This window comes from Cydia strobilella, chromosome 25 (assembly GCF_947568885.1).
Source record: "Cydia strobilella chromosome 25, ilCydStro3.1, whole genome shotgun sequence".
NCBI lineage: Eukaryota > Metazoa > Arthropoda > Insecta > Lepidoptera > Tortricidae > Cydia > Cydia strobilella.
Window position 1 is genome coordinate 1754906 of NC_086065.1, and position 22783 is coordinate 1777688.

Here is a 22783-nt window from a genome sequence, read left to right on the forward strand (position 1 = left end):
CCGTGCAACGCGGCAATGCCGCTAGCATTTTTGGCACGTTTGGACCAGGTGACAGTCGGAACGGGACATAGGCCTTTTATATACCTACCTATACATTGCCTGATAATTTCATAGCTGTATTATATAATTTATATATGGATAAATGTTTTTTTTTTGCAATATTTGCATTCATTATTTTTATATTATTTTGACCCATGTTCTTTCACTGATATGCGTTAAAATTGTTAAATAACAAACGAAACCGTCAACGCCCTCTATATGGGAGTAGGCCAAAGGTAGTGGCGCCATCTGATCGAGAATCAAATTTTCGTGATTTTTCGAGGCATGTTTTTTCCTTATGTATCCATCTATTACGGAGTTATATCTATCTTTGGTAATATTGACATCGGATACCCTTATCCTAAACCCCGCTTATTCCTCATGGCTTGCACCACTCGGGCAAGTAATCGCGCTCGGCGACGCGTATCTTCTTGCCTTTCACTGTTTGCTCGTCTACTCGTTCGCACTTATCTCTTAATTGCCGATCACATAACATATTTACTTATAAATACTTGCACGATATAGTACAGTGTATGTTCTTGATGAATGAGGACTACCGTTTTTGTGCTCACCACTGTAGATGTAGGTCCAGAAAAACAGATCTCAAAATTCTTCTATTCTTCTAGTTTAATTTTGCATATATTTTAGTTAGTACTTTTATTAAACCACTAACATTTATTGAGCGATATCTATTGTTTACAATGCCTCAAGGGCCTATTTTAGATTTAAGCTAGTTATTAATTTCGTTTACGTAGTACCACTGTATATATCTTGTATGTAAATAAATTTGTGAATATTGTTTACCATGATTAATCAAAGATGGACAAAGATCCGCAGGTCACAGACATTTAGGCCCTTGAGGCATTGTATCAAGGATGCTGGCAGCATTTCCTCGCTGTATCGCAATGCTGGTTATGTTGTGCGAGGAAGCCGCCAGCTCTTCGGTCACCACTTCACCAGTTAGGTCAACCAGACATTTAATTTAACAAAGTATGTCAAAAGCAAGAGTGACCATGCGTCATTCTTGTGTCATGACACATGACACATGACACGAACGATAAAAGTGCAATTATCATAACCATACAGACTTCCGGTTCGAGCGCCATCTTGATAGTTAGCATCGTGATTAATTACTTTGTTTTTTGCTTATTAATATTGTTTAAAGTGTAATATCGATAGCTTATTATACAGTAAACTAATGTGGTAGTGTGCAGTGAATGGAGAATTAATTTTGAAGCGCGTTTAACCACCATCTTGGAGTCAACGGCCGGTAGTCCACGTGCTTCTTGTAAAGACTAGCTATCGATTTACAAGAGCTAACAAATCACCGTACACTGTCTTGTACAACCGTACAATTTTTGTCGTTTGTAAACCTCTCAATACCTTGATACTGGCGAAATAGTCCCACTGGGCTGAAGCCATAATTTTAAAAGAAGAAGAAGAAGATAACCATACAGCATTTTGGGTAATCCAAATTATTGCAAACATACCTTTTCATTCGTATTTACCTCTTAAACAATCTCACACCAGGATCTTACTACATAGCTTGCTGAAATCTCTTTAGAACACTGAGTCATCCGGTTGCCTAAGCGTAGACAATCGCGATGAAATTTCGTGTGGAAATAGATGATCGCAAATATTACCGTGACATAGTTTTGTCTTTGGAAAAACCAGAATGCAATACATGGATATGAAACCAGTAATATGTACTAATTTTAATTTTTATTCATTAATTTTGAAATAAAAAAATCGACGTTATTTAGTTTAGTGTTTAAATTTCGCGCAAAAACTCTCCAAGGTGTCACGTGATCTGGATGACGTAACGATGTGATAAACAAACGACTGTCAGTGCCAGAGGACCACCAGATTTGACAACTTGTCTGTGCGTGTTTCTCACGTCGTGACGTCACGCACTCCGATTTGCGTTTGCAGTCACGTGATGCTGGGCATTATTTTAAATACTTTTAATTAATTTAGTATGCATATTTACACTTACAAAATATGATTCAGCATTCTAATATTCCCTGCTATGGTAAAAACATAACATTTTATATATTCGCGATTCATGTCATTGTCAACATCCCTATTGAACTCGAATATTTTATTTTTAAGTATAGGTTGATTCACGAAAGCTGGTCCGGGTTTTATATAGAATTGTGACAGTTATGTAAGTACAAACAAAGCGCCATCTTTTACGAATAAAGCCACATATTTTTCGCTTTTTTTTTAGTAAAAAATTAGCAGTTTACTTTTTAAAATAAAAATACGTATACGTATTGTCTGGTCTTAACCTAGTGATCCTGAGTTCGTATAAGATAAGGAAAGAACTAAAGAAATAACCTTGTGGTTACTAGAATCGTGTTAAAATAATAATAATATGCGCGATGAATTGGCGGTGAAAGCTACTTGTGGTAACCGCATATTGACAATGCAGTGGTTGTGTATTCAGTTGTACCTACTAACATCATTAAACGAATTAAGAAAAACATTATGATTAAAAAACCCATAACTTATTATCTTCGGTTACCGCGATAGTTACTCATGAAATAAAACTATGAAAACGGATTATATCGCGTATATTGAATTTATAATACATCCCGACGTTTCGAACTCTTTACAGCGTTCGTGGTCAACGGGTGACCGGATTTTGGTTGCAACTTCCAGTCCGTACTGGTGTACATAATATTGTCTTCGGTTACCGCGATAGTTACTGAGTCACCCGTTGACCACGAACGCTGTAAAGAGTTCGAAACGTCGGGATGTATTATAAATTCAATATACGCGATATAATCCGTTTTCATAGTTTTATTTCATGCATAACTTATTATTTAAAAGTAAAAAATAATAAATTGATTGACGTTTTATTATAAGATTGACTGAGAAGATACGCTGATTTAATACATATAATATGAATAAGTAGGGAATATTACGCGAAACTCTGCGTAGGGGGCGCCAGGGCGCCACTACCACAATCTGAGAGTCTATTGTGAAACAAGAAAATTTCTTTATCTAACATCAGAGATGCATATTCGAGCGATAAAGAGGCAGATAGCGAATTTTCGGATTCGCGTTTCCCGGTAGGTCCTCTGTAAGCAAACCGCCTTGATGCATCAATGTCATATTTTATTATCTCTGAAAACTTGTCAAAAACCTGTTAAAGGTATTAAAGGTACAGTATGTATAAGTTACTCTATGGTTTATTAAAAAGGCTAGTCCTGCACTCTATTTGCAGAACATTGCAGTAATATCCCCTATTAAAGTGTAAGTATATCTAATGTCTGATATGCGAGAAACAATTTAAAGAAAGAAGCAAATAAATAGATGCTTACTCCATATGTTTATTATAACTTTAGTTTTTAAGGCTTGCGCCATTTTTTGTAACAAACTATGGTCTCAGTACGATCCTATTCGTGATTATATCCCATACTTAACATTTTTAATAGTAAATGGTAGCTCGAAGACCATTTTTACAGATTCTCACATGACCTAACCGTCAATGCCAAGACCTAGAATGTCATTACACGTATGACATGAAAGTGTGTCTAGACTTTGAGATAATTGTATGTACATTTGTCCGAGAATGCTAAGCCTTTAGTTAATCATATGTTGTTAACTGTATAACGTGTTTATGATGTAATATGTTTTTGACCTAAGCCCGATTCAGATTAAGAAATATGTTATGGTTTTTAACTGGTTTTGACACGACTTTAAGTCCCCGGCAAGTTCGGCCGAATTTCACCTTCCCATAGAAACGGAGTTTAGTTCTCATTTTAAAACTACATGTTGGATTGTAATAAAACTTTGCACCTACAAATACATGAGGTAATATCTAAGTCTGTAATTGGTTTATCTCTAGTATATGAAACAAACGAAACATAGCAAAAATAAGGTTTGTACGAAAAACTTAAGTTCGCTGTATTTTTTTACTATGGTATCTGAAGCTACATAAACTAAATTCAGACATAGATATACCTTATCCCATTGTAAGTACAGTTTTAGAGCAATATAGCTAGTCGTTTTTAAATGAGAGCGTAACTACGTTTGTATGGAGAACCGACCTTGCCGGGGACTTACGCGGATTGGTACAGTCGCCATCAGATATATCGGAGCGGCCGAGGTGCTCAAAAATATCTGTACACGCATCTAGCGCCTTGACAATAGAGGCGTGTTCAGATATTTGTGAGCACCTTGGCCGCTCAGATATATCGGATGGCGAAACATGCGAAATCAAGTGAAAGACGTGCATAAGATGCGCGCCAATCACAAGACGATTGACACGGTCGTATTAAAACCAGTTCAAACAAAACCATAACAAATTGTTGATCTGATTATTTGATTAGAATTTACCTCCTAATAGTCCTTAATACATATTATTATGCAGTGGCGCCTCGATAACGCGAACCTCGTTTTAAAAATTGCGCGAGTTAAATTTCGGGTGTTAAATAAGGTATAATTTTTTTTATGACAATAATAAAAAATAAGGTTTGTCTTTGATTTCAATTTTGTAAGTAAAAATAGTGCCTTAATTATTTTAAGTAACAATACTTATTAATATTATGCCCCAAAATTAGATATAAAACAAAATTGTGTCTGATATTAATGAGAAATTGAAAATCCCAACTTAACAGAATAGTTCAAATTTATGGCGATTAGCGAAGAATGTAACGTTAGTAGAAACCCTGTACAAAAGAAAACTGAAAATATACAAAATATACAACAAAAAATGCTAATAATATACACAATTTACAACAAGAAAATGTTTTCTAATATTATGATGAAGTGAGAGTAAAAATTACTAATAAATTGTGCATACATATAGACGGTGGCTAAAAAATAAGTACATTCCCATTGTAAAAGTTGCTCAGTATAATCCCAAAACCTCCCTGGCAACGGGAACGCAGTTATTTTTGAGCCACCCTGTATAATCGCGCCTATTTCCCGGAGGGGTAGACAGAGACCACGGATTTCCACTTGCTACGAACCTGACATAATTCTTTAATAAATTATGCACTAGAAAAAACCTTTTCTCAAAAATGGACGGCAAAGTCGACGTTGCCGGTTAAAAAATAAGTCGCGAAGTGCGTAGTTTATGGTCAGTCAAAAAATTAAAAAGTTAAAAACATTGCAGTCTCGATTTCAGGACTGCAATGTTGCATACAAATTCCATTATTTGTCGAGTTCCAAACTTTTTAAAAGTTGAAGTGGCCATATCAAATGAAGGCATGGGTCCATTAAACAGCCAAACAGATGATTAGTACTTACTATTATAATGTTGGTACCGCGACTATTTAGGTGTCTCAAATAGGTTGGCGTATTTTCAGCAGAAAAATACACTTCTATTTTTAATTTAAAAAAATAAAAAGGCGGCAAAGCAAATCTTTTTACTTTTTTCTGTGAAAATATATATATACATAAGAACGTTGCTTCTGTAAAATATTTATATTATATTTGTATTTATTGCGCCATTTTTGAGAAAAGCACTATATATGACTCGGCTGGAAGGCTACTTGCTGGCTTCGGATTCAATTAAACGGACTCCCAAGGTCGTCCGTTTAAAACGAATCCTCAGCCAGCAAGTAGCTACTTCCGAGCCTCGACAATAATGTACTATTGTACATATTTACATAAGTTACAAATACGAGTAATATAATATTGTTTTGTCTTACCCCACCATAACGGTCATATTACGATCGCGTTTATGTTTGATGAAAATTTATTGTCCCTCTTACACATGCATACATGTAAGATGTAAGTAAGGGACAAACGAAATATATCACATATAAAACTGATCATAAGAGTTTTGAATGATTCACGGTTAGTTTCACTAGACTTATAAACAAACAAATAACAATATATTTATATTATGTTTATATATACAATATACATAATATTTGACTTTTGGTTCTATTTCTCGTTATAATTCATGAATCTATCCTGCACCAACATTTATGTCTCTGTTTGACATAATGGTTGACTGGTAGAGAATGCCTTTTGGCATTAAGTGCGCCATTTGTAATTTTTTCTTTGCTTGTGCAATAAAGTTTAAATAAAAAAAAAAATATATAAGTAGTAAAACTGATCATAGAAAAAATAGTTAGCGTATTAGTATTATGTACAATATACAAATGATTGTTAATAATAGATGTGAGAAAGCAAGACATAGTTAGAGAAGAGCGAGAAGAATATAAATATATATTTACTATATACAAAGTACCTGATGACGTCACGGCATATCTGGAATCTAGAACGTTCTAGAGCTTTCTATCTATGTCTTGCCGAACGACCACATCTGAGCTCTGTTAGTTGGGGACTATTTTAGTAGCATTTTGGTGCCTTATCACAGCATAAATATAAAATAATTGTCATAATTGGCTCACTGCTTCTATGTTATTACCTAACGTGTTACTTTAGTTTTCCTAATAAATAAAATAAATAAATAAATAATTTAATTTGTTTTTGTAGGCATTAAGTCCGCTATTTGTACTTTCATGTATTGTGCAATATATAAAGATTAAATAAATAATTTCTTTGAATGTTCAATAAAAGCACTTTTAGTCTTGTAAGTGATCAAGGCACTTAAATAGCACTGCCCTTTCAAGAGCTTGAAGTGCAGCATTTGTTGGCACGTCATATCTTTTATTATACTTTTATAACACTGTACACATATATGCATATAATTCATTCCGGTACTATATAAATACATAATGTCCAATTGAAATATATCTGTAGTTTTTTTGTTATATGAACGGGTGCCACTGTAATCTTTATTTCTTTTTACGAAAAGTGCCAAAAAATACACACCTAAAGTGCTGAACAGTGTAAATACTATACACGTGTTTGAATATTACTGTAAAATTTATCTTGATAAAATATTTTGAAAGATAAGATAAAAAAACATGCTGTAATAAGGCACATCAGCTATGTATCCCCGAAATTCCAAAAAACTTACTTTCATCATTAATAACAGGCCCATAACTTTCTCCTGAAAACTCAATGCTGTTCGAATCCTGGACCCCCAGGACCCCAGCCTTCGCAACTCTGTGGCAGCATCCTTTAAGCAATCCCCCACAGGATCCCTCGAGCAAACCACCCACCATCCAGCAGTAGAAAAAAAACTCGCAAGTCCCGCCTTGCGAACAGTTTTTCTCATCCTGTCTATCCTCTTTCTGAGGCTCCAATTTCGACGCTTCGGTCGACAAAATTCTACCTTTTCTAATTGTACTGTATACTGGCACTGGTTTTGTACTAATGTCTTTTAAAATATCACGCATTCGAGACATCTGCTCGTCTGTGATTGGCTTAAATTTGGGCAGGACGTCAGTTGCGTTCGAAATGTAGTTTCGTTTTACGTATGGCCTTTTTATTTCTGTTTGTACGAACATGGGCTTTGAGAGTGTTCGTTTTTTGAAATCCATTCTTTGGATGTCGAGAGCTCGGTGGTCGTTGGCATCTGTGCGAAAAAAGAATTTTATGAATTATGACGTCAATCATGGAAGATTTTTAAATGTGTCCAGGAAAATGACATATTTTGTCCACGAAACTGACCTCGTGGACAAAATGTGTCATTTTCCTGGACAATTTTTTTAAAAGTGGCAGTAAGATTTTGATGGAAAAATTCATGCTATTATTCAACCATAATACATCCTCGCGAGGCCCTGCGTCCAAAATTACACTACTCCGTACATATTTTGAACTTCTTAATAAATAAATAAAAGATGGCTTCTGGGTCTTAGGACAACTAAAAATTCTGATGCTAATATGTAAAAAAGTCCAGGAAAGCGGGGTATATGCAAATAATAACCCATAAAAAGTGAAATATATATAAAAAGTAATACGTATGTATAAGAACATAGTAACAAATCGTGCGTAATTTGTAGAAAAAAGTGAATTTTTAAGCATTTTATTTTTTTAGCTTGCTGCATGCTGCATTTATTTATAAATTAATGTGATGCTCTGCCACTAAGTAGTTAATTGGGAGAAAGAAACTATAACTTAGACCAATTATTTTACTATAACCCAGCGATATATTACCTTCTAATAAGCACTCCTATTTTGACACTCAATATGTACATATTTTACATAGGTTTTTTTTTTACAAATAGAAGAGAAAAAAATAGGAACTACACAAGAAAAAAATTACAATATTAAATAGTAAATAGCTTTAAAAAATAAAAAAACTATATCATTTACACTATACACGGTGGCAAAAAAATAAGTGCATCCCCGTTGCTAGGGAGGTTTTGGATTATACTGAGCAACTTTTACTATGGGACCAACCAAATTTTTTCGCGATTTCGTGGTTGGACCCATAGTAGAAGTTGCTCAGTATAATCCAAGAACCTCCCTGGCAACGGAAGTGTACTTATTTTTTAGCCACCCTGTATAAAAATACCCTTTGAGCATGTGTATAAGTAAGTGTGTATGTAAACATTTTAATTTGTGTAAGCAAGAAAGTATTCTAAACTTAGTGTATGTTCAGTGTAGGTAGAAGGTTGAAATAGTAAGCTACAATATTATTGTTTAAAAAAAAAAACAATGTTTGGAAATTCCTAAAAGTGAAAAAGATGTATAATAATGTTTAACTGTCTACAATATATACAATAAGTACCTAATAAAAGTAATAAACAAAGACCATTGATAAAATTAACGACCCACTCATGTGTACGTAATAAAATTTCAGTGAATAGAGAAACCTAGGAACGGGAAAATATTATAAAACAAAATATAAAAGTACATAACACCACATCCGCGATTACATAGCTATTTGTTTTACAAGTTGATTAATTTACATACATTTTACATACATGTAAAACAGTTCCTATTACATGTGCATTGGAAGTTCCTGAATAGATTCGCTTGAGTTGATCAAATACCTATAATTTACTAATGCATGTTTTAATTTAATCATAGAGTAACTTATACTAGAGCGGTACTGTCATAGTAAATTTTGTAACCCCAGTAAATTCACTGCCATCTGTCGACACACTTTAAAACTAAAAATGAAAATTTATAAAAATACGATAAAATGTATTTAAATGATTTTTTTATTTGCATTAATTATTTTTATAATTTTGACCCATGTTCTTTCACTGATATGCGTTAAAATTGTTAAATAACAAACGAAACCGTCAACGCCATCTATACGACAGTAGTCCAAAGCTAGTAGCGCCCTCTGAACGGGAATCAAATTTTCTTGATTTTCGAGGCACGTTTTTTCCTTAGACTGTATCCATCTATTACGGAGTTATATCTATCTTTGATTTAATGAATAAATGGCCAGTATTTTTCTCAACGCATTAGCATTGCCATTGAACGTGGCAATTGCCGTATTGCCATGTTGAATGGCAATGCGGCCAGCTTCTGGGCACACTGCACGAGGTACTTAATGCCCTGATGACCTTCGATCTGAATACCTTAGTTTTCTAATGTTTTTGTAGCTTATCATATTAACAGCAACGGCTTTAAGCAATATAGTATCCCATATTTACTTCAAAGTTCATTGTTTTCGAGATATTTGACATTAAAGTTGAACAATTTTAGGCCAATTAGTTTAAAATTAAAACCTTAGACAAATTTTTTGAGACGTCAAAGATAAACCCAAATATGTAGATTTCGTATATGTAAGATCTTTCACAGCAATCGAAATACGAAACAAGTGTTTTTTAGACAATGTTTATAAAAATCATAAATAAATAAGTATTCATCGCCTTTAAAATCCGGTAGACAAAAATGGATGTAAAAGATTGAAGAACCGATATCCGTTAATCTTATAATTTTATCTGTAGTGCAAAAGTAGGAGATACGATTCAAAACTTGTCAAAAATCGATGAAAACCTCAGGTAGCCCCTTAACAAAAGGTTCCTAATTCAACAACAAAACAACTGCGTCTGGATCTCAGGAGGCTATGATTTAAGAGTTTTGAATGATTCACGGTTAGTTTCACTAGACTTATATTGACCGGGATATAGACCGTGATTACCTTTTGTATTTATTTATTTATTAATTCTTTATTGCACAAAAGAAAATACAATCGTACAAAAGGCGGACTTAATGCTATGAGGCATTCTCTACCAGTCAACCTTTAGTGTATTGTGTGTAAGCTCCCGATATTTCGACGCAGTTACATGCATCTTGCAACAGCAGCTTGCAGTTACGCAGCCGACGCGCAAGAATGAGGGTAGACCGAGCGCGGTCTACACAACTTTGACACCCACCCGCTATCTTTAGTTACCCGTGAACAAGATGCATGTATCGTATGTAATATCCGTAGCTCACAAACAATACAAAAGGTAATCACGGTCTATATCCCGGTCAAGTCTGGCTAAGGTTTAACCGAGTTAACGCCTGCATAATGATTATGAAAGGACATCTTTGCTTATTTATGAGTAATACCGTTATGCAAGATGTAAACTAACCGGATACTGACTCAGACGGACATGATTTCAGATCGAAAAGATCTTTCACAAAAACATAATTGACATAAGGATTTGGCCGTATGCCGTATCACAGCTTTTAGAACTGACATACTAAATGCTGTTTTTAAGGCCGTTCCATCGGTTTGCCACTGTCTTTGTCACATTTCGCAAGAAAGAACGGGAAAGAACATACGCACCAAGTGTCAATTTTGATCGAATTTTGTCGGTTTTTATTTATTTTAAAAACGTTACCTTACAATATCGAAATTCTAAAGCTATGAAATTACTATTTACGTTAAGATTGTTTTTTCTTCTTTTTTTGTTTATAGTATCACATAATAAATAACCGAGTAAAGTAGAATTAAAAGTCCGAGTTAGAGGTTACTTTGGGAATTAATTGTATCGAGCGAAGTGTCATAATTCGTGTATCGGAAGCTATGTTGTTAAAGATAATATAGTCAAGAACTACATATATTTTTTCCACGTCTACGAATATTAACGCCTCTTAGAAAAACATGGTCATATAAGGAGATTTTTCGCCTTCTGGCTCAATGAACCGCCTTAAGGGATAGTTACAACGACAGTAATGCGGCGGCAAACGTCACTCATTTTATCAAGGAAATTGACAGACGCAGCGGCAACAACGGCGTTGAAACAGTAATGCAGCAGCTGACATCCGAACGTCACTTTTAAACTTGAAATGGACGCTGGCTGTCAAGCACTAAAATTTAACAATCCAGCCACTAAATACCATCTACTTCAGCCATAAAATCAGTGATTACTTTATATTATTTTATATAGGTAGGTTTTATATCATTGCAGTAAGTATTTATTTCAGAAAAAAAAGTAAAAACTAGTCAGTTCATGGTTCATTGGTTCCTGATATACGTACTTAATTTGTTTGCAAAAATCCCAATTTAGCTTTTTTTTTTTTAATTTTAACCTTTTCGACGCCGTGTCAAACACAAAAGCTGTCAGTCGGACGCTACGTCACCGAAGCATCAAAACTGAAATTGAACTTTATGCACATGCACGTAGGTCTATGTTGCTCTGTGGTCTTTGACCGATTAATCGGTCTTTGGCGTTGGACCTGCGGTGCCGATATATCCGTCATTGGCGTCCAAAAGGTTAAAAAGTGAATAACTTTTATTTTTCTGATCTTTAATTCCTAAGACCACCCATATCACTGAAAATGGTGGCCATTAAAAGCAAGCAAAGCCGCGGCACTAACCATGTCCGGGTGGTGATGTCATACGCTCACTTTCGTTTGACCGCATTGGTCATTGCATTTTGGACTCTGTTGTTTGAACTTAAAGTCTAAAATAAGTTGGCCAGGTTGCTGTTATTGGTTATGTTACTGGTCTGAAAACAGTTCCTTCAACGTAAAATGGTCAATTTGATATTTAGTCAAGAAATGACGTTTTTTGGCAGTATTCAGATTGTATAATTAGTAAAAGTTTTATTATTTTTGTTATACAACCTTGACACAAATCGCAGTATATTTCACACGCACAAGTAATTGTGAGATTTGTGAGGGAAATACTTACCTAATGATCGAACCTCATTAAATACTGAATAAATCAAAAATTAGTACCCTAAATTCGCCTTTAGTAGGTACATAACTTATAAAACAAACTACCTACTGAAGGGATTTTCATGTGGTTGTCACTTATCAAAAGAGTGATTCTTAAGATAGGTTTAGGTGGTTTTGTGTAACTCGTGCGAAGCCGGGGCAAGACGCTAGTTTCGCTATTATATTCATGGAATTCATGGAAGTATTCAAAATATGCCTTACTTCGCTGGCTCAGCGAGCAGCGACCCGAAGTGGATCTTGGCCTCCGATACTAGGTTTCGCCATTCGATCCTATCCTGTGCGATCCGACGCCATTCAGCTGCCTGGATGTCACATAGGTCCTTCTGGACCTCATCGATCCACCGGAATCAAATATCAAAATATGCCTCAGTAAAAAAAATTGTCAACGTATTTTGGGACATCCTGTAATGTTTTTTATGTAAATCTACATATAGTTACATAGTATTTTATACTAGCCTAGCCCCGACCTTTTTCAACAAAAACTGTTGATTCTCTTGACACAACTAGGGAGAAAAACAGCCGCTTGCGCACGCCACGTTCACACGCATGCGCTATTAAGTCTAGCGATAGTAGTGAGTGGGGGGTTCCTTAAAAATAATCTTTCAATGCAATCATGGAAAACTTTTAACGAATTTTTTTAATGAAACGAGCTGTAAGCCATAGATCGAATTGTTATTATTACAAACATGGAGACTATATAAAGGAGCCATATCTCTATGTATGAAAAGTGTCCATCAAAAAACAGTAATTAGGCGGCGCCACCATACACCGAAATACTACCAAAAACAACCTACGTAATAGTCGGGTTATTTGTTTCCTTATATGGTTCATGTTATACTCATGTCCCAGAGCCTAACTAGCGCCACCGGAGAGATTAGGAACTATTATTTACAGCTGAAAGCTGGTCACTTTTGCAATAGTTCTGCCATAAGAGATTGTCGTCCTTTCTATACCGTCCATAATTACAAAGCAATAACATTTTCACAGATAAGAAATATGTTGTAACAAAATTAGTACATTACTGCAGAGGCCGGGAAGGAAGGGGTTGCCGGCCGAATAGAATATACGGCCGAACGTAGTGAGGCCGGATAGTTATGAGGCCGACAACCCGTTTTCACGCCGATGTATGTATAGTGCTTTTCTCAAACGTTTAATATAGGTATATAGTTTGTCAAAGGACTGTCTTATTTCAAACATAGACAGAGAGAATCATACTATCTTTGTCTTACACTAGTACTAACACCCAAAAGAAAAGGATGAGTATAGTATTTTTTGTTCTAATTTACTGACAAGATTTGCTTGACCAACTATATATATATCAATCAAATATCGTTTATTTTATTTTTTATAGGCGTATTGGCAGAATGTCATAAACGAACCAAAAAGCAAATATTGCTTATAGTTTTTTTTAATGGCTGAATGCTATGATGCTGTTCCACAATTATATGTGAAATAGATACTTAAAAAAAGCCACTTCCCGGCCTAGGCCTGCAACTTTGTATGAAATTTCATTACAGACCTCTCGTCTAGCCGCGCCTGAAACGTGATACTTCCCAACCTAATATAAAGAACGTAATATCATTATTACATAGCATGTTTGAGAAAAGTTTATTTTCATGCTGGCCGTAACTCGCAGGTTTTTAACGCATCATGGAGGGTTGATATGAGTGTAGACAAATAAAGGCCACTCCAGACGGGATTTGATCAGAAAAGAAATTGGTGTCATTCTTCAATTTGATATTTGTGATATTTGATATTTGATATTTATTCTTACGTCCGCACCTCCATTTTGATCGGTATTATCGGTCACAATCGGCGGTCTAAATCGGCGAGTCAAATTGGCGTTTGCGTCCGCACTGCCTGATTTTATCAGACAATTTAATCAGATTGGAGAAAAATTGTCCCCGTCTGGACTGGCCTTAATTCTTGTATATATCTGTCTATCTATATACACGGTGTTTCACGACCCACTGAAAACAGTTTGTTCAGAATCGATAGGAGAATCGATTGCGCTATATTTTAATGGAGGTATTTTTTTATTGTTTTTTATTATTTTTACATGCTCAGTCTACAAATTTGTAATGCAACAATATCAATAACTAGCATTTGACACGTTATTTGTCAATGAGCAACACCCTTAACTGGCCATTGGTAAACCTTATCTCGTCGCAGTAAGGTATGCAAATGGTCAGTTAACTGTGTTTACGATGGTAACTAGCAATTGTTTGATGTCACTAAAACGAAGAAGTATCTTGTGTAGAATTACCAGTCGAATAGAATTGTTAAGAAAACTAAACAACGAATATTTTTTTAAATATTTATCGGATTAAAGAATAAATACTCAAGATGAGTTTAAAATAAAAAAAATCTGTTGGGGTGTCTCAGGTTTTCAGTGGCTCAAGTAACACCGTGTATATTTCGGGGATCTCGGAAACGGCTCTAACGATTTTCTCGAATTTGCTATATGGGGGTTTTCGGGGGCGAAAAATCGATCTAGCTAATTCTTATGTCTGGGAAAACGCGCATTTTTCAGTTTTTATATGTTTTCCGAGCAAAGCTCAGTCTCCCAGATATAAGGTATTAAATAACTTATACGAATACTTATTAGATTATTTTAAAACGGGTCACTCACGTATTATTAAGTCGAATAGCTCGACATGTTTCAGTCCAATTTACGAGGACCGTCTTCACGGAGCCACGACACGTCTTCACTGGTCAATTGGACCGAAACATGTCGAGCTATTCGACTTAATAATACATGAGTGACCCGTTTTAAAATAATCTAATATGTTTGAGTCTCACGGGAGTTTTATAGTTAAAATTATACGAATACTGTTCTACGGACGCTACCTCACTTTCCCGCGCAACTCTATATAATTACCTCAAAATGTACAAATCGTTGTAATCGCCCAAATGTTACATGCACGGTTATGATCCGTGACAGACGCTTCACTTACACTCGACTTTAATTCGTCGGCGTAAGGTTTAAAATGGCTTGGAAATAATGTTGCGTACATGTTAGCTTGCAATAGAACGGAGTATAGTAATTTCTTTGTTAGCTAATAATATAGGTTCGTGAAGGTTAGAAGGTTTATAGTCGAAAGACTGTCAGGCGTATTCGAATTTTGGGTGGAAGGCTGTTTCCATAGACATAGTATATACAAGTAGTTATAGACGCGCCACCGAGCGACCGGGGGTAAGAGAAAGAATATTCATATAAAATTTGGGCAGCATAGGATTTTTTTCTTTCACTTATAAATTTCGGTATTTCGCCATCGCCTCCTACCTATGATGCCACCCGGTCGGTGATAAGGACAAAGTATGGCGCTATTTTCTCTTTCCTCTTATAGGAATCACAATAAGACTATCTTTCTCTATCAAAGTGTCAGGCCCTTGATCCAAACGTTAAAATACGTACAGTTTCCAAATAAAATATCTGTGACATACGGACAGATAGACGAGTCAGAAATCCACAACCTTTTCACCTTGACACCCATCTTCAAACACACAAAAGGTTTAGTTTTCCTGCATTGTGGGAAATCCCTCGATGTCAATGACTAGAGCGAGACAGCTAGTTAGAGTGAGAGGGCGTAGTGAAATCGTCTGACGTTACTGAATGCCGTGTTGGCTCTGAGTGTAATTGATGTCATAGATTGTAAATTGCATGTAATAGTCATTTAAATTGTATATGCATGCAATATATGTAGTGATCGACTTGGAGGATGCACTGAAAGAAATGTTTGCATAACAGCAAAGATAGATATAACTCCGTAATAGATGGATACAGTCTAAGGAAAAAACGTGCCTCGAAAATCAAGAAAATTTGATTCTCGATCAGAGGGCGCTACTAGCTTTGGCCTACTGTCGTATAGATGGCGTTGACAGTTTCGTTTGTTATTTAACAATTTTAACGGATATCAGTGAAAGAACATGGGTCAAAATCATAAAAATAATTAATGCAAATAAAAAAATCATTTATCCATATTTAAATACATTTTTTCGTATTTTTTATAAATCTTCATTTTTAGTTTTAAAGTGAGTCGACAGATGGCAGTGAATTTACTGGGGTTACAAAATTCACTATGACAGTACCGCTCTAGTATAAGTTACTCTATATTAACAGTAACAAAATATATTGTCTCTACTTACATAAAAACGGGACCCTATCCGTCAGTCTGTCCGTCTGTCTGTCACCAGGCTGTATCTCATGAATCGTTTCTGTTGCTGCTATAACAACAAATACTAACTGCGTATTTCTGTAGCTGCTATAACAACAAATACTAAAAAGTACGGAACCCTCGGTGGGCGAGTCCGACTCGCACTTGGCCGGTTTTTTTAAAGATTGGAATTGTTCTAACCTCATAAGTAGTAATAAACTTTTTCTTCCGAAATGCTAGAGTTCCTATGATATCTAATATTTCGTTACAATATTGTAAACGACACTATAATTCAGTGGGGAACCCTTTGTTTGACATAATTATTGAAAGTCATAATGAAATTATTGTCAGATTATTCATTAGTCATAATTCTGAAACAGTTAACATTTCAGGATTTTCGTAACGTTATCCTATAAATAGGTTAGGTTAGGTTTGTTTGTTGCGGAAGAGTACTTCGGCGTTCCTGGGACCTCGCCGTATAGCAGTGAGGCGGCAACAGAGGGGGTTTAGTGGGTAAACCATGGGTCCCATTAGCCTGTATGAGAGTCCCACATAACCATCCCAGGCCCGTCCCTGTGCCTGGGTGGTATGCGTAACGCATTCCCCCTCTATAAAAAAAAAAAAAAGGTTTGTTTTATGGCAATCCTGAAAAGTGACGCATTTCTGAGAAAAACCAAATTATGACTAACGAAAATGCGGACAAACAATACATTATGACTTAAAACTTTATGACAAACAATAGAGACCCAATTCAGTGCATAATTACTCAGATTCAACTTTGGAGGAAAAAAGTTACCACTAGTTTTGAGGTTATAAAATTTCTAATCTGAAAAAAAACGGACTATAACGTGAATATATCTTTAGATGTATTTGGGGCATTTTCTATGAAAAGGGACCTTATTGTCGATGGCGCTTACGCCGCACAGCGTCGCGCGGCATTGTATTTATATCGGAGCATCGTTTATAATGGCGTAAGAAAATTAGGTCCCTTTTTATAGAAAATACCATATTTTGTTGTAGCTGCACAATAATCTGCAGAGATAACTGACCCCCCTCCTGCATATAAACTTGTTTGCAGGGGGTCAGTTATCTGCAGCTTACTCCATGTAAATATTGTATGAAAGGATAACTACAAGCGTGTTTTAATGAAACATTTATAATATAAACTGGCACACGTTGATGTCTATTATATGGAGTTTCATACAACTGTATGAAAGACTTCAACGCGTTGCAACATGCGCATGAGTGTATAGGGTTGTTGACACATGTTGAATTTTATAACTAAATCTAGATAGAAAATGAGCAATTTATAACAATCAATTGGAAACCTAAAAAATATATGAGAATGATAAAAAAAACAGGACCTCGGTATAAAAAAATATATTTTTTTTTACTTCCAAATAGGAAAAACACAATGGTACCATTCGATACCTTACATTTTACTAAAATAGCTATTTATGCAACAAGTGCGGAAATCATCTTTACGCACGTGTATCATAGAATGTTTTACTATGCATTGTGCGAGTAAATAAAAAAAACATATCGTGGCAAATAAGTTTAATTATTAAAAAATTGAAAACAAAAAGCACTAGTGCGGAAAAGTGCTCTTTTCCGCACTAGTTCGAGAAAGTAGCACCATATGTACTGTAAAAAAAATTGAAAACAAAAAGCACTTGTGCGGAAAAGTAGTACTTTCCGCATGATATGGCTCCGTAGGAAACGCACTTTTCGAGCACATGCATTGTAAAAAATATTGTATAGCAACAAAATAAACGAGCTGCCACCAACATTTTAATAAATAAAAAAAACTCCATTATATCGCCAATAAATAAGTACTTATTTTGCGAAGCTAAGGACAATTAGCCAACAACATGTACATGGGCAAACAAGCACACATCCCGTCCGATGTTAAGCGGTTACCGCAGCCTATGGAGGCCTGTGACGTAAGTAACAGTCATGTCGACAATTGTCGCACCTGTCACCGTGGTGAAATAGGGTCTCACATAAAATGTGACGTTTTCAACCAAAAGGTACCACATTGTCGCTTGTCGATAAGGTTGATTTCTAATTGAAGCTATATGGAAATAGCGCATTACTGACAACCGACAATAAGTACCCTTTTGGTTGAAAATGGCACAAATATTTGTTTTAAATTAATTTGAATATCAAATATTTTTTAAACATAAATTCTTCTTCTTCTTCTTCGTCGTTCCCTCATGACTGAGGATCGTGACCAAGAACTATATCCCTCCATTTAACGCGATTAAGGGCTATGTGGGCTGCCCTCTGCATGGAACCACATGCTTGTCTAATGGAATCCGACCATCTTGCCGGGGCTCTTCCTATTCCAACATAAATTACTCAGCACTTATAATTCCACCGTCCAAGTAGGAACATAAAACAGCATGCATCCACACAAGTAAATGTTTATTTTGACATTTAAATGCATAGCGCGGTTGCATAGCACCGTTATGTTTATGTTTAGAGCATTCGGATTCTGAATGCACCAGCATTACTACCATAGAGTAACTTATACTAGAGCGGTACTGTCATAGTAAATTTTGTAACCCCAGTAAATTCACTGCCATCTCTCGACACACTTTAAAACTAAAAATGAAGATTTATAAAAATACGATAGAATGTATTTAAATATAGATAAATGATTTTTTTTATTTGCATTAATTATTTTTATGATTTTGACCCATGTTCTTTCACTGATATGCGTTAAAATTGTTAAATAACAAACGAAACCGTCAACGCCATCTATACCAGAGTAGGCCAAAACTAGTAGCGCCCTCTGAACGAGAATCAAATTTTCTTGATTTTCGAGGCACGTTTTTTCCTTAGACTGTATCCATCTATTACGGAGTTATATCTATCTTTGATTACTACTAAAGTAATGCAGCGCGACATTACTGACGACTGCATTGCCGCAAATGTCAAAAAACCGGCCATGCGAGTCGGACTCGCGCACCGAGGGTTTCGTACTTTTTAGTATTTGTTGTTATAGCGGCAAAAGAAATACATCATCTGTGAAAATTTCAAGTGTCTAGCTATCACGGTTCATGAGATACAGCCTGGTGACAGACAGACAGACGGACAGACGGACAGCGGAGTCTAAGTAATAGGGTCCCGTTTTTACCCTTTGGGTACGGAACCCTGAAAATCTAACCGACAACGTCGATTTTAACATTTGCGGTAGAATGCTTAAATTATAAAAACATGTGAAACTTGGCATAAATATTTATGTAGCATATATAGTTGTTCAAACCAAATTGTCAGTAAATGAGAACAAAACATTTTTATCCTTATCCTTTTCTTTTGGCTGCTAGTACTAGTTTAAGACAAAGATAGTATAATTCTCTCTGTCTATGTTTGAAATGAGACAGTCCTTTGATAAACTATATATATGTCTGATACTTTTCTTTCTCATTTTATCTGCAATCGGCTTTTTTAGCCATAATCAGATGTTCTGTCTTTTTGAGGGTTTTGAGAGGTCTTCAATGGGGTTGGCCGGTCGAAATAATTAGCAGATGACGCCAGCATAGCTTGCCCTATGGATGGTATAGAAAGGATGCCAATCTCTTATGGCAGAATCGTTGCAAAAGTGACCGCTTTCAGCTTTAAATAATAGTTCCTAATCTCTCCGGTGGCGCTAGTTAGGCTCTGGGACATGAGTATAACATGAACCATATAAGGCAACAAATAACCCGACCAAATTACGTAGGTTGTTTTTGGTAGTATTTCGGTGTATGGTGGCGCCGCCTAATTACTGTTTTTTGATGGACACTTTTCATACATAGAGATTTGGCTCCTTTATATAGTCTCCATGGCTTGCCCTGTCAGTCCCTAGAATTGTGTCAAATCTTTATTTTTTTAATGCTCTGGATGCCAGCCCTTTAAGCCAAATCTCATAGAAAAAGGGGCAAGCTATGATGGCGCCATCTCTGCAAACCTTTGACAGTTGCCAACCCCATTAAATACTCTCTCTTGACTTTTATAGAATAGAATTTAGCTTCTAGTGCGTCTGGTCTAGCCGCAGTATTTTCCAGCTTATTAGCCTACTCGGATGGGCGGAGGTGGGTCCATACGCAAGGAATAATTTGCGACCGGTCGCTGCTTGCGATGGGTCTATCTCTATGGCAGCCACCTGTCCGGTGGTTGGCAATAATAACGGGGGTGTTTACTGGCCATTACGGGGTCAAGGGAATCCTGGCCAAGATGGGGCACGCTGACAACACCGATTGTCGTATGTGTGGCGAAGAGGAAGAGACAATAGAACACCTTATGTGTGAATGTCACGTCCTCGCCAGACAAAGAATGAAGGACTTTAGAACAGGCTACCTGGTACCAAAGGAATTCAAAAAGCTACCCATAAGGTCCATCATCCGGCATATGGAGATGGTGGGGAAGGCTCTTGAGTAGCGGACGGATCTTTCCTAGGGGGTAACTGCACAAAAGATCCCTATGGGTCGAAGTGTATCCGTAAGGGCCCCCGAAACCATAAGATAAGATAAGCCTACTCGGATTGTCATTGGTGTTTACCAAGTCCCTTGCAAGTTCTTTGTACTTAATACAATATCTGTCAACCTCCTCTTTGATTTTAATAACAAAACTTCCGTGAGACAGACATATTAAACATATTAATAATTACGTATTTTAAGTCGAAAACGCTCGACATGTTTCACTCCGTACCGAGCAGCTCAGAGCTTGCGTCAACGGTGACGGACCGGCGCAGACTGTTTTGGGTACTACGTCCGTGGACAGTGTGGACGAACCATTAGCGAATGACGTAGTGAGTGTTGTGTGTAACCCATCATTTGACAATAATGCTGTAAACGAGGGTATTTTCTCGCCCCCCCGCCGCCACCGGGGCGCCGAGTCATCGGAGGGCTGCAGCCCGCAGTCTGCGCCGGTCCGTCACCGTCGACGCAAGCTCCTGATGACGCTGCTCGGTACGGAGTGAAACATGTCGAGCATTTTCTACTTAAAATACGTGAGTGACCCGTTATTAATATGTTTAATATCTCCTCTTTGATTGTTGGAATCTTTAGGTATTTATGTATCTCTGTATTCTTTGAAAACCATGGTGCACATATTACAGCCCTTTCGGACAATTTTCTAAGACCTTTGCAGAATCTCGAGGATGTCTGGTATCTACTAAAAATTGCTTTCGTTGCTAATAATTGTTATACAGACAATGTCATAGCCAGTACGGCTAACACGAGCTTTTAATTTTTAGGGTTCCGTACCCAAAGGCTAAAAACGGGACCCTATTACTAAGACTCCGCTGTCCGTCTGTCCGTCTGTCCGTCTGTCTGTCACCAGGCTGGATCTCATAAACCGTGATAGCTAGACAGTTGAAATTTTCACAGATGATGTATTTCTGTTGCCGCTATAACAACAAATACTAAAAAGTACGGAACCCTCGGTGCGTGAGTCCGACTCGCACTTGGCCGGTTTTTTACTGACCTGACATACATTCGCTAACGCGCACTAATATGCGAGCGAGATGCAAAGAAAATAAACTACGCACACGCGATATATATCAGTGTCTTGTCAGTAACAGGCTCGTGGTAAGGCTACAGATCTTAGAATTGGTTATTACATGATGTTGCAATCATTTTATGAAATGATCGGTTGGCAACATCATGGAAAAGTCAAACATAACCTAATCATACCATGAAGTGATCAATTCTAAAATGGCATTTCATGAAATTATCAAATTATATTACCTGTCTACGACATATACAAAACTTAATTCTACTTGCTGTAATATTGTAGGTAGGTACAATTTCTAACAACAGAATCTACCTAGATACCTACCGGACATAGATGTATGTAAATAGAATGTTCATATCAAATTTCATAGTATTAAAGAATGTTGTTTAAAATTAAGATTGTATAGCGGCGGATTCGTATTACTCTTAGATTATCATACATATTCAACAAAATATTTACTTATAATAAAATCGGCGGCGTTTCTTTGACAAACCAGTCACACTGGTACATCCAAATAGCATAACTAATGGATTCCGTCGAGTGTCGAACAATTTCCCAATCTTAGCCGCCGAAAATATGTACACACGTGTCGCAACCGCATAAGCTTCGAAAGCTTACAAAAGTTCATCGGCCCTTAAGGGCTTTTGTGGTATTCGACGCATATTTATTATGACATGACTATTCTTAAAAGAAGAGTATAAGTTGAAGATAAATATTTTATCACCACACAGCTCGTTTCAAGACATTTCACTCACGTTTCACATAAAAAATACATTGTTTAAATTGTGTAATGTACGGAACCCTTGGAAGGCGAGTCCGACTCGCACTTGGCCGGTTTTTTTACACCTAGAGGCCATTTCAAACTTACTCTAAATCAGTATATTTTACTCTAAGACATCCAAATTACATCTGCATGTCATTTTGTTGTCAATCACGATCGTGTTGGCGTTACGCATTTGGTCTATACGCGCTTGGCACGCGCGTACGTGTACGCTTATATAAAACGCTAGTCTGAAAACGCCCAAATTAGGCGCGACATTGTTGCCGCAAATGTTAAAAATACGGGTAAATAGCAC

At 36.4% G+C, this 22783-nt stretch overlaps 1 protein-coding gene across 2 annotated transcripts in view; it reads right to left on the reverse strand.

Moving 5' to 3' along the window:
- Positions 1-22783, reverse strand: part of LOC134752811 (serine protease 33) — an 83925-nt gene that overhangs the window by 38876 nt on the left and 22266 nt on the right. Inside the window, exon 2 of one of the 2 annotated variants that reach the window (XM_063688560.1) lies at positions 6989-7489. The exons of the other annotated variant lie outside the window; for it this stretch is intronic. Coding sequence (XP_063544630.1) covers positions 6989-7489 — 501 coding nt within the window. The remainder of the gene's footprint in view (positions 1-6988; positions 7490-22783) is intronic. 2 annotated transcript variants of the gene reach the window in all.